General features: G+C 37.0%; 2 protein-coding genes across 2 annotated transcripts in view; both read right to left on the reverse strand.

Annotated features, from left to right (window-relative positions):
* The window catches only part of LOC139132701 (uncharacterized), a 220,793-nt gene that overhangs the window by 173,326 nt on the left and 33,763 nt on the right, over positions 1-13,704 (reverse strand). Inside the window, exon 8 of the mRNA XM_070698968.1 lies at positions 13,036-13,248. Coding sequence (XP_070555069.1) covers positions 13,036-13,248 — 213 coding nt within the window. The remainder of the gene's footprint in view (positions 1-13,035; positions 13,249-13,704) is intronic.
* Positions 4,899-10,018, reverse strand: LOC139132992 (fucolectin-5-like). The gene is made up of 3 exons (XM_070699334.1): positions 9,995-10,018; positions 7,301-7,540; positions 4,899-5,317 (listed from the first exon to the last, which is right to left on the reverse strand). The coding sequence occupies exons 1-3, from the start codon at positions 10,011-10,013 to the stop codon at positions 5,097-5,099; spliced, it is 480 nt and encodes a 159-aa protein (XP_070555435.1). The 5' UTR covers positions 10,014-10,018; the 3' UTR covers positions 4,899-5,096.

Consider the following 13,704-nt stretch of genomic DNA (forward strand, 5'->3'; position numbering starts at 1 on the left):
TAGAGTATCAGGCATTTATCGCAGAAGACAATAAATGTACTCGATACACAACTGCTAAAACGTTGACATTTTCGCAAAAAATCAGACTACAACTTGGCATGATAAATAGCATCCCAGAATGCCAGTAATAGCGATATGCGTGAACATTGAAGCTTCAAGCGGAATGGTATAATTACGGTCAAAATTTTACAAATCATATCCATTTTCCTTGCAGTTAATCTTTATTTGCAGGAATCCAGCGTTGCAATACAGATAGTTTTCAATCGGATTCGAACCCACAACATACGGCATCAGTCGCCTAGCTGAGAGGCCACAGACAGAACCACTCGGCTAAATCTCCACTCCCAAAAAAGAGTGGTTCAATAGCCAGCTAAGTTGTTACATTTTTCTGACTGAGACCGCTCAACACGTTGTAGAGTTCGTGAAGCACTCATGCACGCATGCTCACTATTATACATCGCACATACACACTTTATCGAAGCGAAGAAGCGAATTTCATCACTTTAACTGGGCGAACGATAACTTCGGGGACAATTATGTCCACCAGCAGTGTTACCAACCCAGGGTAGAAAATACGGATAGTTTTCAATCGGATTCGAACCCACAACATACGGCATCAGTCGCCTAGCTGAGAGGCCACAGACAGAACCACTCGGTTAAATCTCCACTCCCAAAAAAGAGTGGTTCAATAGCCGGCTAAGTTGTTACATTTTTCTGACTGAGACCGCTCAACACGTTGTAGAGTTCGTGAAGCACTCATGCACGCATGCTCACTATCATACATCGCACATACACACTTTATCGAAGCGGAGAAACAAATTTCATCACTTAAACTGGGCGAACGATAATTGCACAATTGCAACACAATGTTGCAAAATTTCTCTCAAAACAATTAAAATGTTTTCCGAGAATCGTCTGTTCTTTGGGCCTGAGTCAACATATCAATAAAGGTGCTGATCGGGAAATTCCCTAGCCGATGGTGGCAGAGAGGGAAGTGTTGATCAAAGCCTGTGGGCGTTAATGTTCTGTATATGGTTAAAAAATTAGGTTTAACTTTGACACGCATTCCAATCAGAAGCGAAATATTTTCTTCTTCGGATTTGAACTAAACGATCTGAGGGTTCACAATCATGGCCACATTGTCTGCAAACTAGGACGTGTAGAACATAACTCTCAGAATTTATACATTTGCTATGCCATCCTTACACAAAAATCATTGCAAGTGATGTTTGTAATGTGGAAGTTGAAATTTCCTCACTATGCCCATCTGAGTTGAATATCTCGACATATTATCTTTGCATCCGAATTGACGGTTCCAAAACAGTTAAAAAATTAACATATCGATAATGAAATAATGATTATTCATCAGAAGTTATTACTCATTCGAATTTGTAGCTGTTACAATCATTAAATCAGTGTAATCTTGAAATTTCACAATACAGGTGCACGCATTAAGGAGGGACCTGCTGAAATACGAGATAGACTGCACAGACTGGAATGAATAAAACATGCATGAACTACAATAAAAGACACAAGGAGCATAGAGCATTAACAATTCTATCACTGTCATTGTAATAACTTAGACGTCCGATGACCTAATAAACTCTCCCTAAGCCTTTCCATCCTTTCCATCCAAATTTGTTTTTTCATGCTGCTTGTAATTGTTCATGCTGCTGGTAATTGGTAACATCGAAAGCCATCCAGGTCCCCAGACGAGGTCACACGACTGTGCTATTACCAAAGAAGACGTCAAAACTATATTGGATAAATTAGATGATCTTGCAAAGGCCTGGAAAGAAATCAATGCTGAGTTTGCCAATTTGGAAGTTCGGATGAACAACATAGAAGACACGGTGGACACCCCCTCTCGCGCTCTCCCCCTTGCGGTGTTCTAACAGTTTTACTTCGTAAAAAATACAAATTGAAAGCACCTCTCATATCGCACCAGACTGCATCATTGCACGCATCCATTTCTGAAATGTTTTCATGCTAGAGAGGGTACAACCTCCTCTGACACTTTCCCCCTCAGCCTCCCGCGTGTTCTTCCCCTGTACCCCACCCTCTGTCCTCTCAGATATCTTAGTGAAAACCCTGTCATGATATCCATCCGAAGTAGTTAAAAGAATAATGTATGGTTGGATACTGGTTATAGCGTGAGCTTTTATATCTACATTTTGTTGTAACTTTGAATTTCATTTTGTTGGTTTCACCTTTTTTCAACTGTCATAGCAGGGCACATCAGGTATTTTGTTAATTTTACAAATATATGCATTGGTGTTGAACTTTTCTAAGTGGAGGGGGGTCAGTCAAATTTCTGTGTTAGAAAGGGGGATTACTCAAATTCGTCAAGGTTGGCGGGGGGGGGGTTAATCGAAATTTCAGAGTTTCCGATGAAATTCCTCCAACCCCCCCCCCCCGCCATAAATAATAATGGCTCCCTTATATACACTTCGCCGCAAGGCTAATCACAATATTCAAACAATGACATTTTTGTGCTCACTGAAAATGACATAGCTTACTAGCGTAATTTGTATAGAGAGTGTAAATTTATGGCGTCGGTATCCGACATAGCCACGATACTGTATATGGAAGCATCAGATCATGAGTCTTCTTGTGGCAGCCTAATGTCTTGTATTAGAATACCCAATACTATTCGTATCCATTTATATTTCAACCATCTATGTTCTTATAAAGGACTAGCACATGCTCCCGTGCGAGCGAGGTCACTATGGAAACAAGACTCGTGTAAAGTTTTGCCGCTTTAGACATGGATAAAACATATGCGTCAGCAATTACCCGATGCACATTTGCTCCTTCTGCGGAGAAAATGTACCTTGAATTGCGTTTATACTCATCGAATACGACATTTGGGCAAGTAATCGACTAATCTTCATGGGGGCAGATTTTACCATAGACAGTAGAGAGGCCTCCTCTACTGTTTATGATTTTAGTAGTATTTGTAATTATAGTTACAACATCACAATACTTTTCTGATCTGTCGCTTTTTTGGGGTAATTTGAAGCTTACACAGCAATCATTGTCAGTGTCTTTTTTTGTGAAAACGGCAATTTTATTCACTCCGTGAAGTAGTAGGCGTATGGTGTTTCTCAGGTCCCCTTGAATGACCGACTGTTGACGAAGCCTGCTAGTACTGCCAGCTCACTGGAGTCCGTTGTGCAACGCAATTATATATGCCTTGGATGTCATGCAACGATTTCATATTTGAGATATTCTGTACAATAACATGTAGTCTTCCCACGACATTGGCGGTTTGCAATTCCCTGAGTAATGATGAAATTGGAAACTTTTACCCAGACTATTACCAAAAAGGTTGCAGTTGTTTTTCAAGGCTTGCTGTTTTCGGTCAAACCAAAACGTTACATTGATTATTTCAGAGCGAACTGAGGTAGGAGATATGCGATATTCCAAAGTTAGTGGCAAGAAAGGGATTCCCAGGCTCCTCATTTGGATGACTTACTTTTTATGCTTCCTATATTTTCAGTCTTGATTGAGCATCGGTAAGTAATTTACGCAGATTTCATTCAATCCAGTCAGTGCCGTTAATACCTTTTCTTGCGCCTCCCTCAGCCATGCACTGTATCCATTGTGAAATGAAAACATGGTCTCTTTCACAGTTTCTGATTAAACATAACGAAAATTTCCCATAAGTGATCCCTTTTTAGTTTTACGTTCCTTTCAAGATTTCAGTGCTTTCAAGGATATCCACCTCGGACTTAGAGATGTTATGTGTATATAGATTGGCTTGATATTGTATTTCGAATGGCTTAATGGGGAAAGTTCAACTTTCGCATGATTACGCACAACATTGGTCTTAAGAAAATAACTTACAAATGTTTCCATTTATATTCATACATGACCATGTTTGCATACTTTGTGATCGACAAACGTTTCACAAACCTTGAAATTGTAAGGCTTGAGCGAAAAACAATTGCCGAGCAACATGCACTGAATACCATAGATCGATCCAATTATTTTCTTTATTGACCATAAATTGCATATTTGTCTCAGATATATTTACTTAGGTTAAAGTATCGAGAACATTAAGTCTTAAGGTTAGAGGACATACATCGCCATGACAACGAGTTTTGGTGGGGTCTTTATACGGCAAAAACCCTTACTATTTCATTTTTATGCAAGACTTTTCCCAACATTTTAACATTGTTTAAGAAAGATACGTAGTTTCCTGTTGACAATTTTCCAACATTTTAACATTGTTTAAGAAAGATACGTAGTTTCCTGTTGAAGATAAATTTCTGTATAAGTACTAAGGGGGTGTGATATCTTTAGCATGAAAATGAGTGCAATGTATTAATATTGTGTCTTTTTTACCTAAAATATCTTCATAAGAACGTTCAGAAGCAAATAGACGTAATAACAAACGTCATCACGCTATCGAAAACTATTGCTTGGATTTACACTTATCGGCATTTCTATTTTTAAAACGTGCGATTATGAAAAACCAAAATTTTACATTAAAAATCATGAATTTTAGCTGAAAGATGGAACTATACGGTAACAATTGTGTACATGTTGGACTGCCTGAAGAAGGGCAAAAGTTTCTTGACGTCATCTAACCTAGTTTACCGCTTCATTTTGTACGCTCAACTTATCAATTATCTTTCTTGCAAACTGTATCTATCGATGAAGTGCCGTCGTCAATGTTATGTTCTATGAAGAACTTTTAATGCAGCTTTTGACATGACAGCAGCAGTGATTATGAACAGCCAAAGGTTTTAATTCAAATTAAAGCAATGTTCTATACATAAACATTAGGGTAATAGATGTAAATAGGACACCTTGGGTATCAATTAATATTTCGTATGTCTTCTGCTACAAAGAGCATGAAGGAAATAATCTTCTTTGACGATCTTATGCTGTAGATTGCAATAAGTTCTTTATTCTCAAGAAGTTACCAAGAACGAAATTGACAAGTTCATTTTCATTCGTTCTAAAACTATCCAATTCAGGTTAAATAAAGAAGCCCGTCACCAGTTACCATTGATATTAAATAACATGCATAAAGTACAGCTCTTCTTTGCTGTTTAAAATGGTCCTGCTTGATGATAGCCGTGTATCTAGGCAACCATTACTTCTACCTCACACATTGTCAGCATCTGCGTTCTATCAATCAGCTGTACACTGACGTATCGCCCTTGCATTGGAGTCTCACAGCCACATCTGACATGGACTGGATTTTCCTTGACCATTCTCCCAAGTATCATCATTCCGCATGGTGGATTTTCTTCGAAGTTTTGACTATTACCAACACGGATCTCGGCATTCTTGAGACGGAAAGCTTGAAGAGTAGGAAAAATTAATTTTGTTAGTTAGTATAATATATATGCATCGATGGTAATATTATTTATTGCACTGTTATGAATTCTATAAGGCCAAAAAGTTAACAGCATCAATACAGAAGGAAGTATGAAGGATGAAGGAATGTTGAAGGAAATGATAAAGAGAAAAAAACTGAATGGATGAACTATTCTTACTGATGACGTCATTAGAAGAACGATGTAAGTAGTGTATACACTTTCAAGACCTACAGCCATTCTGGCTAATTCTAGTGAGCTAAGTTAGGATTATGTATAAATATTATATTATATTGTATTACATTACATTACATTACATTACATTATATTATATTATATTCTGTATTATCTTTTGTGATTGATAATATTGAGATAATGTCAGAAGAGAGGACAGTTGCACACACCTAGATGGAATCTGACTACCTATGGTCGCCGCTCCTTCTCTGTAGCAGCTCCTGTCGTTTGGAACTCTTTGCTCCTGGACATAAAAGCTCTCCTAATGTCAACATTTTCAAAAGACGCTTAAAAACTTACATCTTCCAGAGAGCATTTTCATTGTAACTCTAAGCGCCACTGAGCATTGTTTAACTTTGGATATTAGGCGCTCTACAAATTTTATAGATAGATAGTTGTATACAAGTGGTTGCCTAGCAACTTAAGTTAACTGAAAATTAGAAACGTACTAGACACAGATGTTGACAACATGAAAACACGGGCCAAACATGCTTAAACAGATGTTTTCTTACAAAAAACTGTTCATTGAAATATATTGTACTCGGATTCCTGTATTATAAATATAATGATTACCATTATAATGATTTTAATAACTCATCGGCTTACTCGAAGTTAAGAGCCTGGCGCTTACTGATTTCTCATTATAGACAACTTTCCGTGACGACAACTTATTTTATACATTCATACACAATTAAGATATTTATGATAAAGCTGACGAGCGGCGATATGCATATTCTAATACTATTGCCGTGGGACGCACGCATTATTAAAATCGTTTAATGAGGTAAGTGTACACAGAACTAACCCAAAGAAACTAGTGTCAGATTAAAACACTTTCTATTAATTGCCGTCGTTCTGACATACTGACATGCAGCTGTGTGGCTTTCAACCCACGCTAAATTACTTCTCCTTATTCCACCGGTCAAATTAACGCACATTTATGCTTTATCTTCCCATTCTCCTTTGTATTTCAGTGACGCCTTTATAAATCTTCAATTTTAAGTGCGTGCTTCTCCCGGTCGTATTTAGTACCATGCAATGCGTCTGGTTATGCAGCAATTAACGTCTGGAAACTTAACGTTGTACAATTTAGGATTTTTTATCTTGCTGTGACAAAAACAACAACCTTTGTGCGATGGTTGTGTTATACGTTATAAAGCAAAGTCACTTTATTTTCACATTCGTTGACTTTAGGTTCATCAACTTTTCATCTGGCAAACTGGACGTTTTAAAATTAATGCACACAAAAACTACAATAAAGACTAAGCAATAATAATTATCATCAATTCTGAGCTTAATGCTCCACGGCTGACTCCACTTTGTTTACATTTTCATAAATACGGTTAGTTTAGATCGTGGAACATACATAAGAATTCTCATAAAACTTGCACAAAACTTGTACAAGTTCCTCCACCATCCGCAGTACAAGCTTCAAACAACTACGTACTGTGTTTTTTGACGACACAAACTCACTCGTGAAAGCAAGCCATCCTAGAAAGTTCCTGCTTGAGGTAATCGTTCAACTCGCGTTATCGGTCTCGATAGGAAGTCGAATATTTAGAGAATAACACAATGAAGAAAACCCATTTTATTCGAAAGTTCCCTAAGAAAAACATGCAATGATTTCGACTTGGAGCACTTTCTTGTCAATTGCTAGTTAAATATTATAAATGAGAAAAAGTAATATTGTTCAGAACTATGACACTTTAAGCACGCTCGTCATGTTTACTTACGACAGCAATCCTGTCTGTTGGTGATAACAACTTCATAGATGTCGTAAGTTTCTCCCAGGTCCACTGTCCACCAAGGTTGGTATTCTTTGTTTGTCCAAGAGCATGAACCCGAGTTTGCATCTGTATTGAAGTCTCCATCAACTGCTTTTTCCGATCCAGAATCTTTTTTGGGTTTATCGGAGCTCTGAGCAGTTGGCCTGCCCTGCGCCACATTGTGGAGACCAGGAGGAAACTCGCAAGCTGGGAAGATCAATTAAATAAAATTACTTGAAAGAAATGAATTATATGCATTCACGCCAAACATACCTGTTCAAGGTTCGATTTGTCCGGTTGAAAGAACAGGAAATAGGATGTTTGGGATCAGTTAATGTAACCTGGCCGAAAATATTTCAGAAGCATAGTTTTTTGCCAACAATAAATCTCATCTTGTTAACCCGTGCTCAAGTCCTATATCTGTAGTTCCCGCACTTGTGCCTGTTGGCGTTGACTATTAAACGATTAGATCATAATCAGACGTAGAGATGGGGATCTTTCCACCTCTACCCGTTCTTTGCCGTTCTCATTAGTTAATAGTCGCCTCACTACATCCGAACAAATGTTATAGAAAATCAAATCCTGCACTTTTTATTTTATATAAACTGGCCACGGATAAATGGAAGCCACAGTGCCGTAAAAACTGCACGGATACAAAACTGCATGTTTAGATGCACTAAGACAGTTCGCCACTTCATTGAGGCCAAAGACAGTCTATGTTTAGACCATGTTAAGGTAGTAGAGATAGTAGCAGCCGATCAGTGGCTTCGCGGTCTCACGGTGAAAAGCCTCTTTTTCGATTGGTCGGCCGTTCTGGCTGATGCGCGAGTTTGTAGTTTAGGCGTTATCTTATGGCGGTGGTTCAGAAGTAGTGAGGTGGTGATAAATTAAAGCGAACGGCTGTTATCGATTCGTTAAGTATCTAAGAGAAAATTCTAAAATCCTGACACTTGTCTCTAATTTTCCACAGGGTTCAATTTTGTTTTGTTTTGTTTTATTCTGTTCTATTTTTATCTTTGACTTCCCTACGTCTTAAAGTTGGTACCTTTACACATATTCGCTGATGATCAAACCTTAAGCGGATCAGGCACCAATATCGAGGAAAATGAATCAAAATTCCTTAACGATATCACACCGGTTTCTTCCTGGGTTTTCTAGCAAAGCTATGTCTGCTAATACGTCCAAAACCAAAAGTATGGTTATAGCGTCACGCCCAAAAGTTAATCATGTGAATGATTCAAATGTATATGTTCATGGAAGCATTAGAGATATGACATTGTAAATGTTTTCTATCACACCCTTCTTGGCATTAATATTGACAGTACCTGAATTTAGGATCCTCATCTCGATAATGGATGCATAAAATTGCCTATAAGATTCTGAATTTTAAGGAAACTGTGTTCCTTAACGACATTTTCTGTCTGAAATTGATTGTTGCTGCATTGTGTGGGGCAATACAACAAAGGCGAACCTTCGCTTGATATACGAATTTCAACAACAGGCTTGTATAGTCGTACTTGGGGTTGATGTCATAATATCAACAAAAACTCCTTTCTCGCGTCATAAATGGTTACCAGTTGACCTTCGCACTGACTGTTTGATTGCTGTTAGAAACTTTCTCACTTCTTAAAAGTGAAGCGCCTGATTACTTAAACCAGTTCCTTTATGTATCCTATATAACAATTTTAAATAATCGTGGATCAAGTAACTGTGATTCATACTAATTTATTATAAATGTTTAGTGATTTATTACAAATTTATAAATTTTTATAAATACTGGACAAAGGTCATCTATCGTGCAACTACAATTTGGAAATATATTCTACTGCCTATAATAAGCATTAAGAATTTGCAACACTTTAAAAACCCAGTTGCGCAATTTTCTCCACAACATGTTCATGATGGTTCTTCACTGGATTGACGTTTTTATTGTAATTTTTTTCTCTGTTCGATTGTTTAAGTGTTTCAATGAGTCACTCACTGTTTCCTGTGATTATATTCAATTACCTGTATTATATTAGCTTTCAATTTGTTTAACGTCCTTCCTTTCGGCTGTGTGATGTAAATCGTAAAAAATGTTGTAAGCCAGACTACCCAGATGAGAGAAATAAATAAATTATTAATTAATTAATTAATTAATTAATTAATTAATTAATTAATTAATTAATTAATTAATTAATTAATTAATAATAGAGAATAGTTTGATCTATTTATCAGAAAAAAAGCTGATAAAACCCTTGGTTCTTTGTGAAATAATTTTCTGTAATACTTTTGAACCCTAACATTTTAATTAGTCATGTACGGTGAGGGACAGCATATGTGATTATGTCTTCACATTTGTCGATAGGCTGAAAAAATCATCATTCTGAGGGTGTTGGAGGAGCGTTGAAAGCGCCCTCCAACGATGGATTTCAGTCTACTTTGTCAATTAATCATTTGAATGTTGATCGCATAAAAGTGAAATTTGACACCCATATTACACCTGATAAAGAACAAAACGCTAGGAAAGATATGTAGCCAATAGGAATATTCATATCGGCAAGTGGTGACATGATTTGAAAATGTCTACATCTAGATAAACTGTAAAGGACTGCTCGAATTAGTGTTAACTGTTAGGAGAGAACAATCGTTTGACAATTCATATAAAGTGATTAAACTCACGTGGTAACGTCGGAATCATAGTGGCTGTATCATAGAAAAGGGAAAGTATAATTAGAAACAATAGTTAAACGATAGCTGAACGTCAACTTGACAATTTGTCTGAAATGACAAGGCGTCTTAATTAATATCCTTTAGACAACAAACTTAAACGTAATTTCATATTAAATTGTACATTAGTTCACATTTTGGAATATAACTGGGTCTCCTGACATACAGAAGAGTTCGGCAATAAAAAATGTGAACCTTAATTCACATGCTTATTTTTTTAAACATGCAAAAAACATTTGGTAATATTTTTATCAAATTCAAGGGATGTTATTTAATAGACCTCATAGATGAACCATTTAATAAAATTGATAAAAGTGATGTGAACATGCATTTTGAAGCTTTTGATGCTCATAGTTTCGAAGACTTCAGAAATTACAAAAAATTACTTACTTTCGCCTTCCGTAAATATATGTCAGCAGGTAAGAAGAAAAGAAAGTAAATTACCAGGAAAATGTGTACAATATGAGGTTTAACTAATCATACAATTTTATGACTGTCTGTTGCAAAATGAGCTTGACATTCACAGTCTGAAATGCTTTTCCATGTATTTATTGTGTCAAGCATTGTCATATATCAAATTAAAATTGCACGCATGAATATTTTGAGACTTAATATCGAAATGGAGTTCAGTACAAATCTTATGACAGCCCTTATTTTTCCGTGATGTACAGAGAAATGAGACGGGCGAAGATAACATACCTACTGCTGGAGATTCCGTTTTTGGTGGTGGTGGCGGCGCTTCAGTTGGTGGTGGTTCTGTTTTCGGTGGCGGTGGGGGCGCTTCAGTTGGTGGTGGTTCCGTTTTTGGTGGTGGCGGTGGTGCTTCTGTTTGTGGTGGCGGCTGAGTCGCTGCACGTTCATAAGTTGGTAAAATAAATATGATTACTGAATACATACTATTGAATATGGCTGGAGTTTCTGATTTTAATGGTTTAGAGATAATAGTAGTGTAACTTCATGTTCAGGGTAACCTATCTTTTAATCATCCACTTATGTGTTCATTTCGCAGAATTGATAATCAGGTATGGTAGAAAGTGCAACCCATCTCATTATTAGACTAACATTGTGTTCAAAAGCATGATTTATGCTTTCCTTCTGTCATGACGTTGGGTATTTAAGTGATGCCAGTGAATATTCATAGAAATATTAACCAATATTTGATTGTACCAAGTGTAAAAGAAATACTTTGATAATTATCTTAAAACCGAAAGCTGCTTAAGGCTAAGACCTTGTAAGAACAAACTAGTCCAAAACTAACAGCCGACCAATTATTTCAATTGCTATTGCAAAAAAAAATAGAGTAGAGAAAAAATAGAGATAGCAGAAAAATGGGCTCAGAGGGAGATTGAAGAAAGGCAGCACAAAGGGAACATGAAAGGCATCCGTTATTTGAATATTTTGTAATGCCGTTTGGAAAGCAAAATGCTCCTGTGACATATGCGACTTATGGATTGAATTTTAAATATTTATGAAACCTTTGCCAAAGCCTATTTTGATATATGAGCGTGCACAGTGCTGGATGGAAAAATAGGATTGTCTGATCTGAGGGCAGTTTTTGACCGTTTTAGGGATGCTTACCTTAAGACCAGACAAGTGCTTCATAGGTATGCCTTCCTCGGTCAAGTCAGCTATCATAGGAAATTTATTCGTAATTTCTCAACTGTTTCAAGTGTCCGAACAGACTTCACAAACAATGGAAACCCAAATTATGTTGTTTGGAATACATAATGCGAAAGTGCATTCAATGCCTTGAAGGAAGACTTGATGTCCGAACCAGAATTAGGCAGTCCTACTTTTGACACAGAGTTTATTGTTCAAACTGATACTTCAGAAAGATGAATTCGTGCTGTTCTAAGCCATGTCGACAATGAAGGTTAAGAACACCCAATTACGTACCTCGGTTGAAAACTCTTACCAAGAGAAGAGTCTTATCCAATCATAGAGAAGGAATGTCTTGCTATTGTTTGGGCAGTTAAGAAACTATATGTCTACCTTTATGGTAAACCCTTTGTGATACAAACAGATCACAAGCCATTGGAATGGCTAGAGAAAATGAAAGATAATAGCAGCCGTTTGTTACGATGGTCACTACAACTTCTGCCTTACTCCTTCAGTACTCAGCACAGGCAAGGAGTTTGCAATAAGAATGAAGATGCATTGTCAAGAATATAAATGACATTTAGCTACAAGAAGTTACTCTTCAAGTAGATATTAGTCTGTCTTTTTTATATTAGATTTTTCTAACACACGTCAATCTCCTTGCTGATTTATTTGTGATTCACTCATGTATCGTACAATGGTCTAGTGTAATAACTGTCAAGTGTGTACAAGTTCACTTTAAGAGACAGACATGATTGTCATCATCGACAAGGAGAATATGGAAAAGCAAACAAACAAACAAAGCACCACTTTGATAATGGAAGTGGGGAGGTGTCACAGTATTTTTACATTAACTCTGTACCAAATTACTGTATAATACATGAACACTGACTTTTACTATGATCACAGATTGCAATAATACATGAACACTGACTGACTTTTACCATCACAGATCTTATTGATCCTTTTGGCGACAAAAGAAAATTGCATATCTTCTGATAGGCGATCATTGTTGGAATATGACATCAGAAATCGCCAAATAATTAGTGTCAATCAGTGTGAATAATTTTTTATTCAACATCTTTAAGGTCATCTTGTCCACTGCTTCGTGGTGGTACCAGCTGCCCATGATAGGAAGCGTACTCTGTTAGCATGCTACATGTATCAAGATTGAACCCGATTGACACGTTCAGTTTGATTAACCAAAACTACCAAATTGCCGAGGTGAAATCAAACCAGGAAAACCGTCAAAATTAATTAGGAAAAAGACTTGTCATATTCGATATCATATCGCCGTATCTACAATAAAGCGTCTTACAGATCCACTTAGCTTTTCTGTAAGTGATCTGTGTCACTCAAAAATGATTATATGAGGTCATAAAATATTATCTTACGTGTTATTGTGCCAGTATTGTATCCAGAGCCAACCTGCTTGTCGCCGATGGTGTGTTTCAACCAGCATTGATTCTTTGGTGTTAGAACCCAAGCAACACAGCCATCAGTGTTTCTACAATCTTCGCAACACTCCTCGGGACTGTTTTTGATGTTCTTTTGTCCCTTGTTCAGGTCATTATGTGGTCTGCGGTAGCCTTCATCGATCTCACAACCTTCATGTAGCATCAGCGAGAATAGATATATTTCAATGACTGGGACCATACACACGCACTCGCACACATACATAGATACATACCGACGTAGAAGCTTTAGTTGATCGTATATTCGGATGTTCGTTATGTTGATGATAACACTTCCAATGAATTTGCAAACACGTGGCAAAGTTTTAATTCAGAGACAAGTAGCCGTCTTCGATCTCACAACCTTCATGTAACATAAGTAAAACATTATTTCTAGTGATCAGCTAGCATTCTAATTTGGACGGTTTGTGGAACAGTATAGAGATGCAGCTGATAGCAGGTGCTGCCACTGCCACGACTTTTTTGTATTCATGCTTACACCGCAAAAATTGAGGTAATACTTCAGAAATTGTCATCGTTGATATACACGTATTTTGAGAAACGTATCAGAAATAAGACCAAAAAGTCGAAATTATACAAATTGCAGGC

The sequence above is a fragment of the Ptychodera flava genome, chromosome 5 (assembly GCF_041260155.1).
Source record: "Ptychodera flava strain L36383 chromosome 5, AS_Pfla_20210202, whole genome shotgun sequence".
Lineage (NCBI taxonomy): Eukaryota > Metazoa > Hemichordata > Enteropneusta > Ptychoderidae > Ptychodera > Ptychodera flava.

What these genes read in the sequence shown, in the direction of transcription:
- LOC139132992 (XM_070699334.1), bottom strand. An exon ending in CAACAGACAGGATTGCTGTC is followed by an intron (nt 5,318 to 7,300) that starts GTAAGTAAACAT and finishes CTACTCTTCAAG; the next exon opens with CTTTCCGTCTCAAGAATGCC.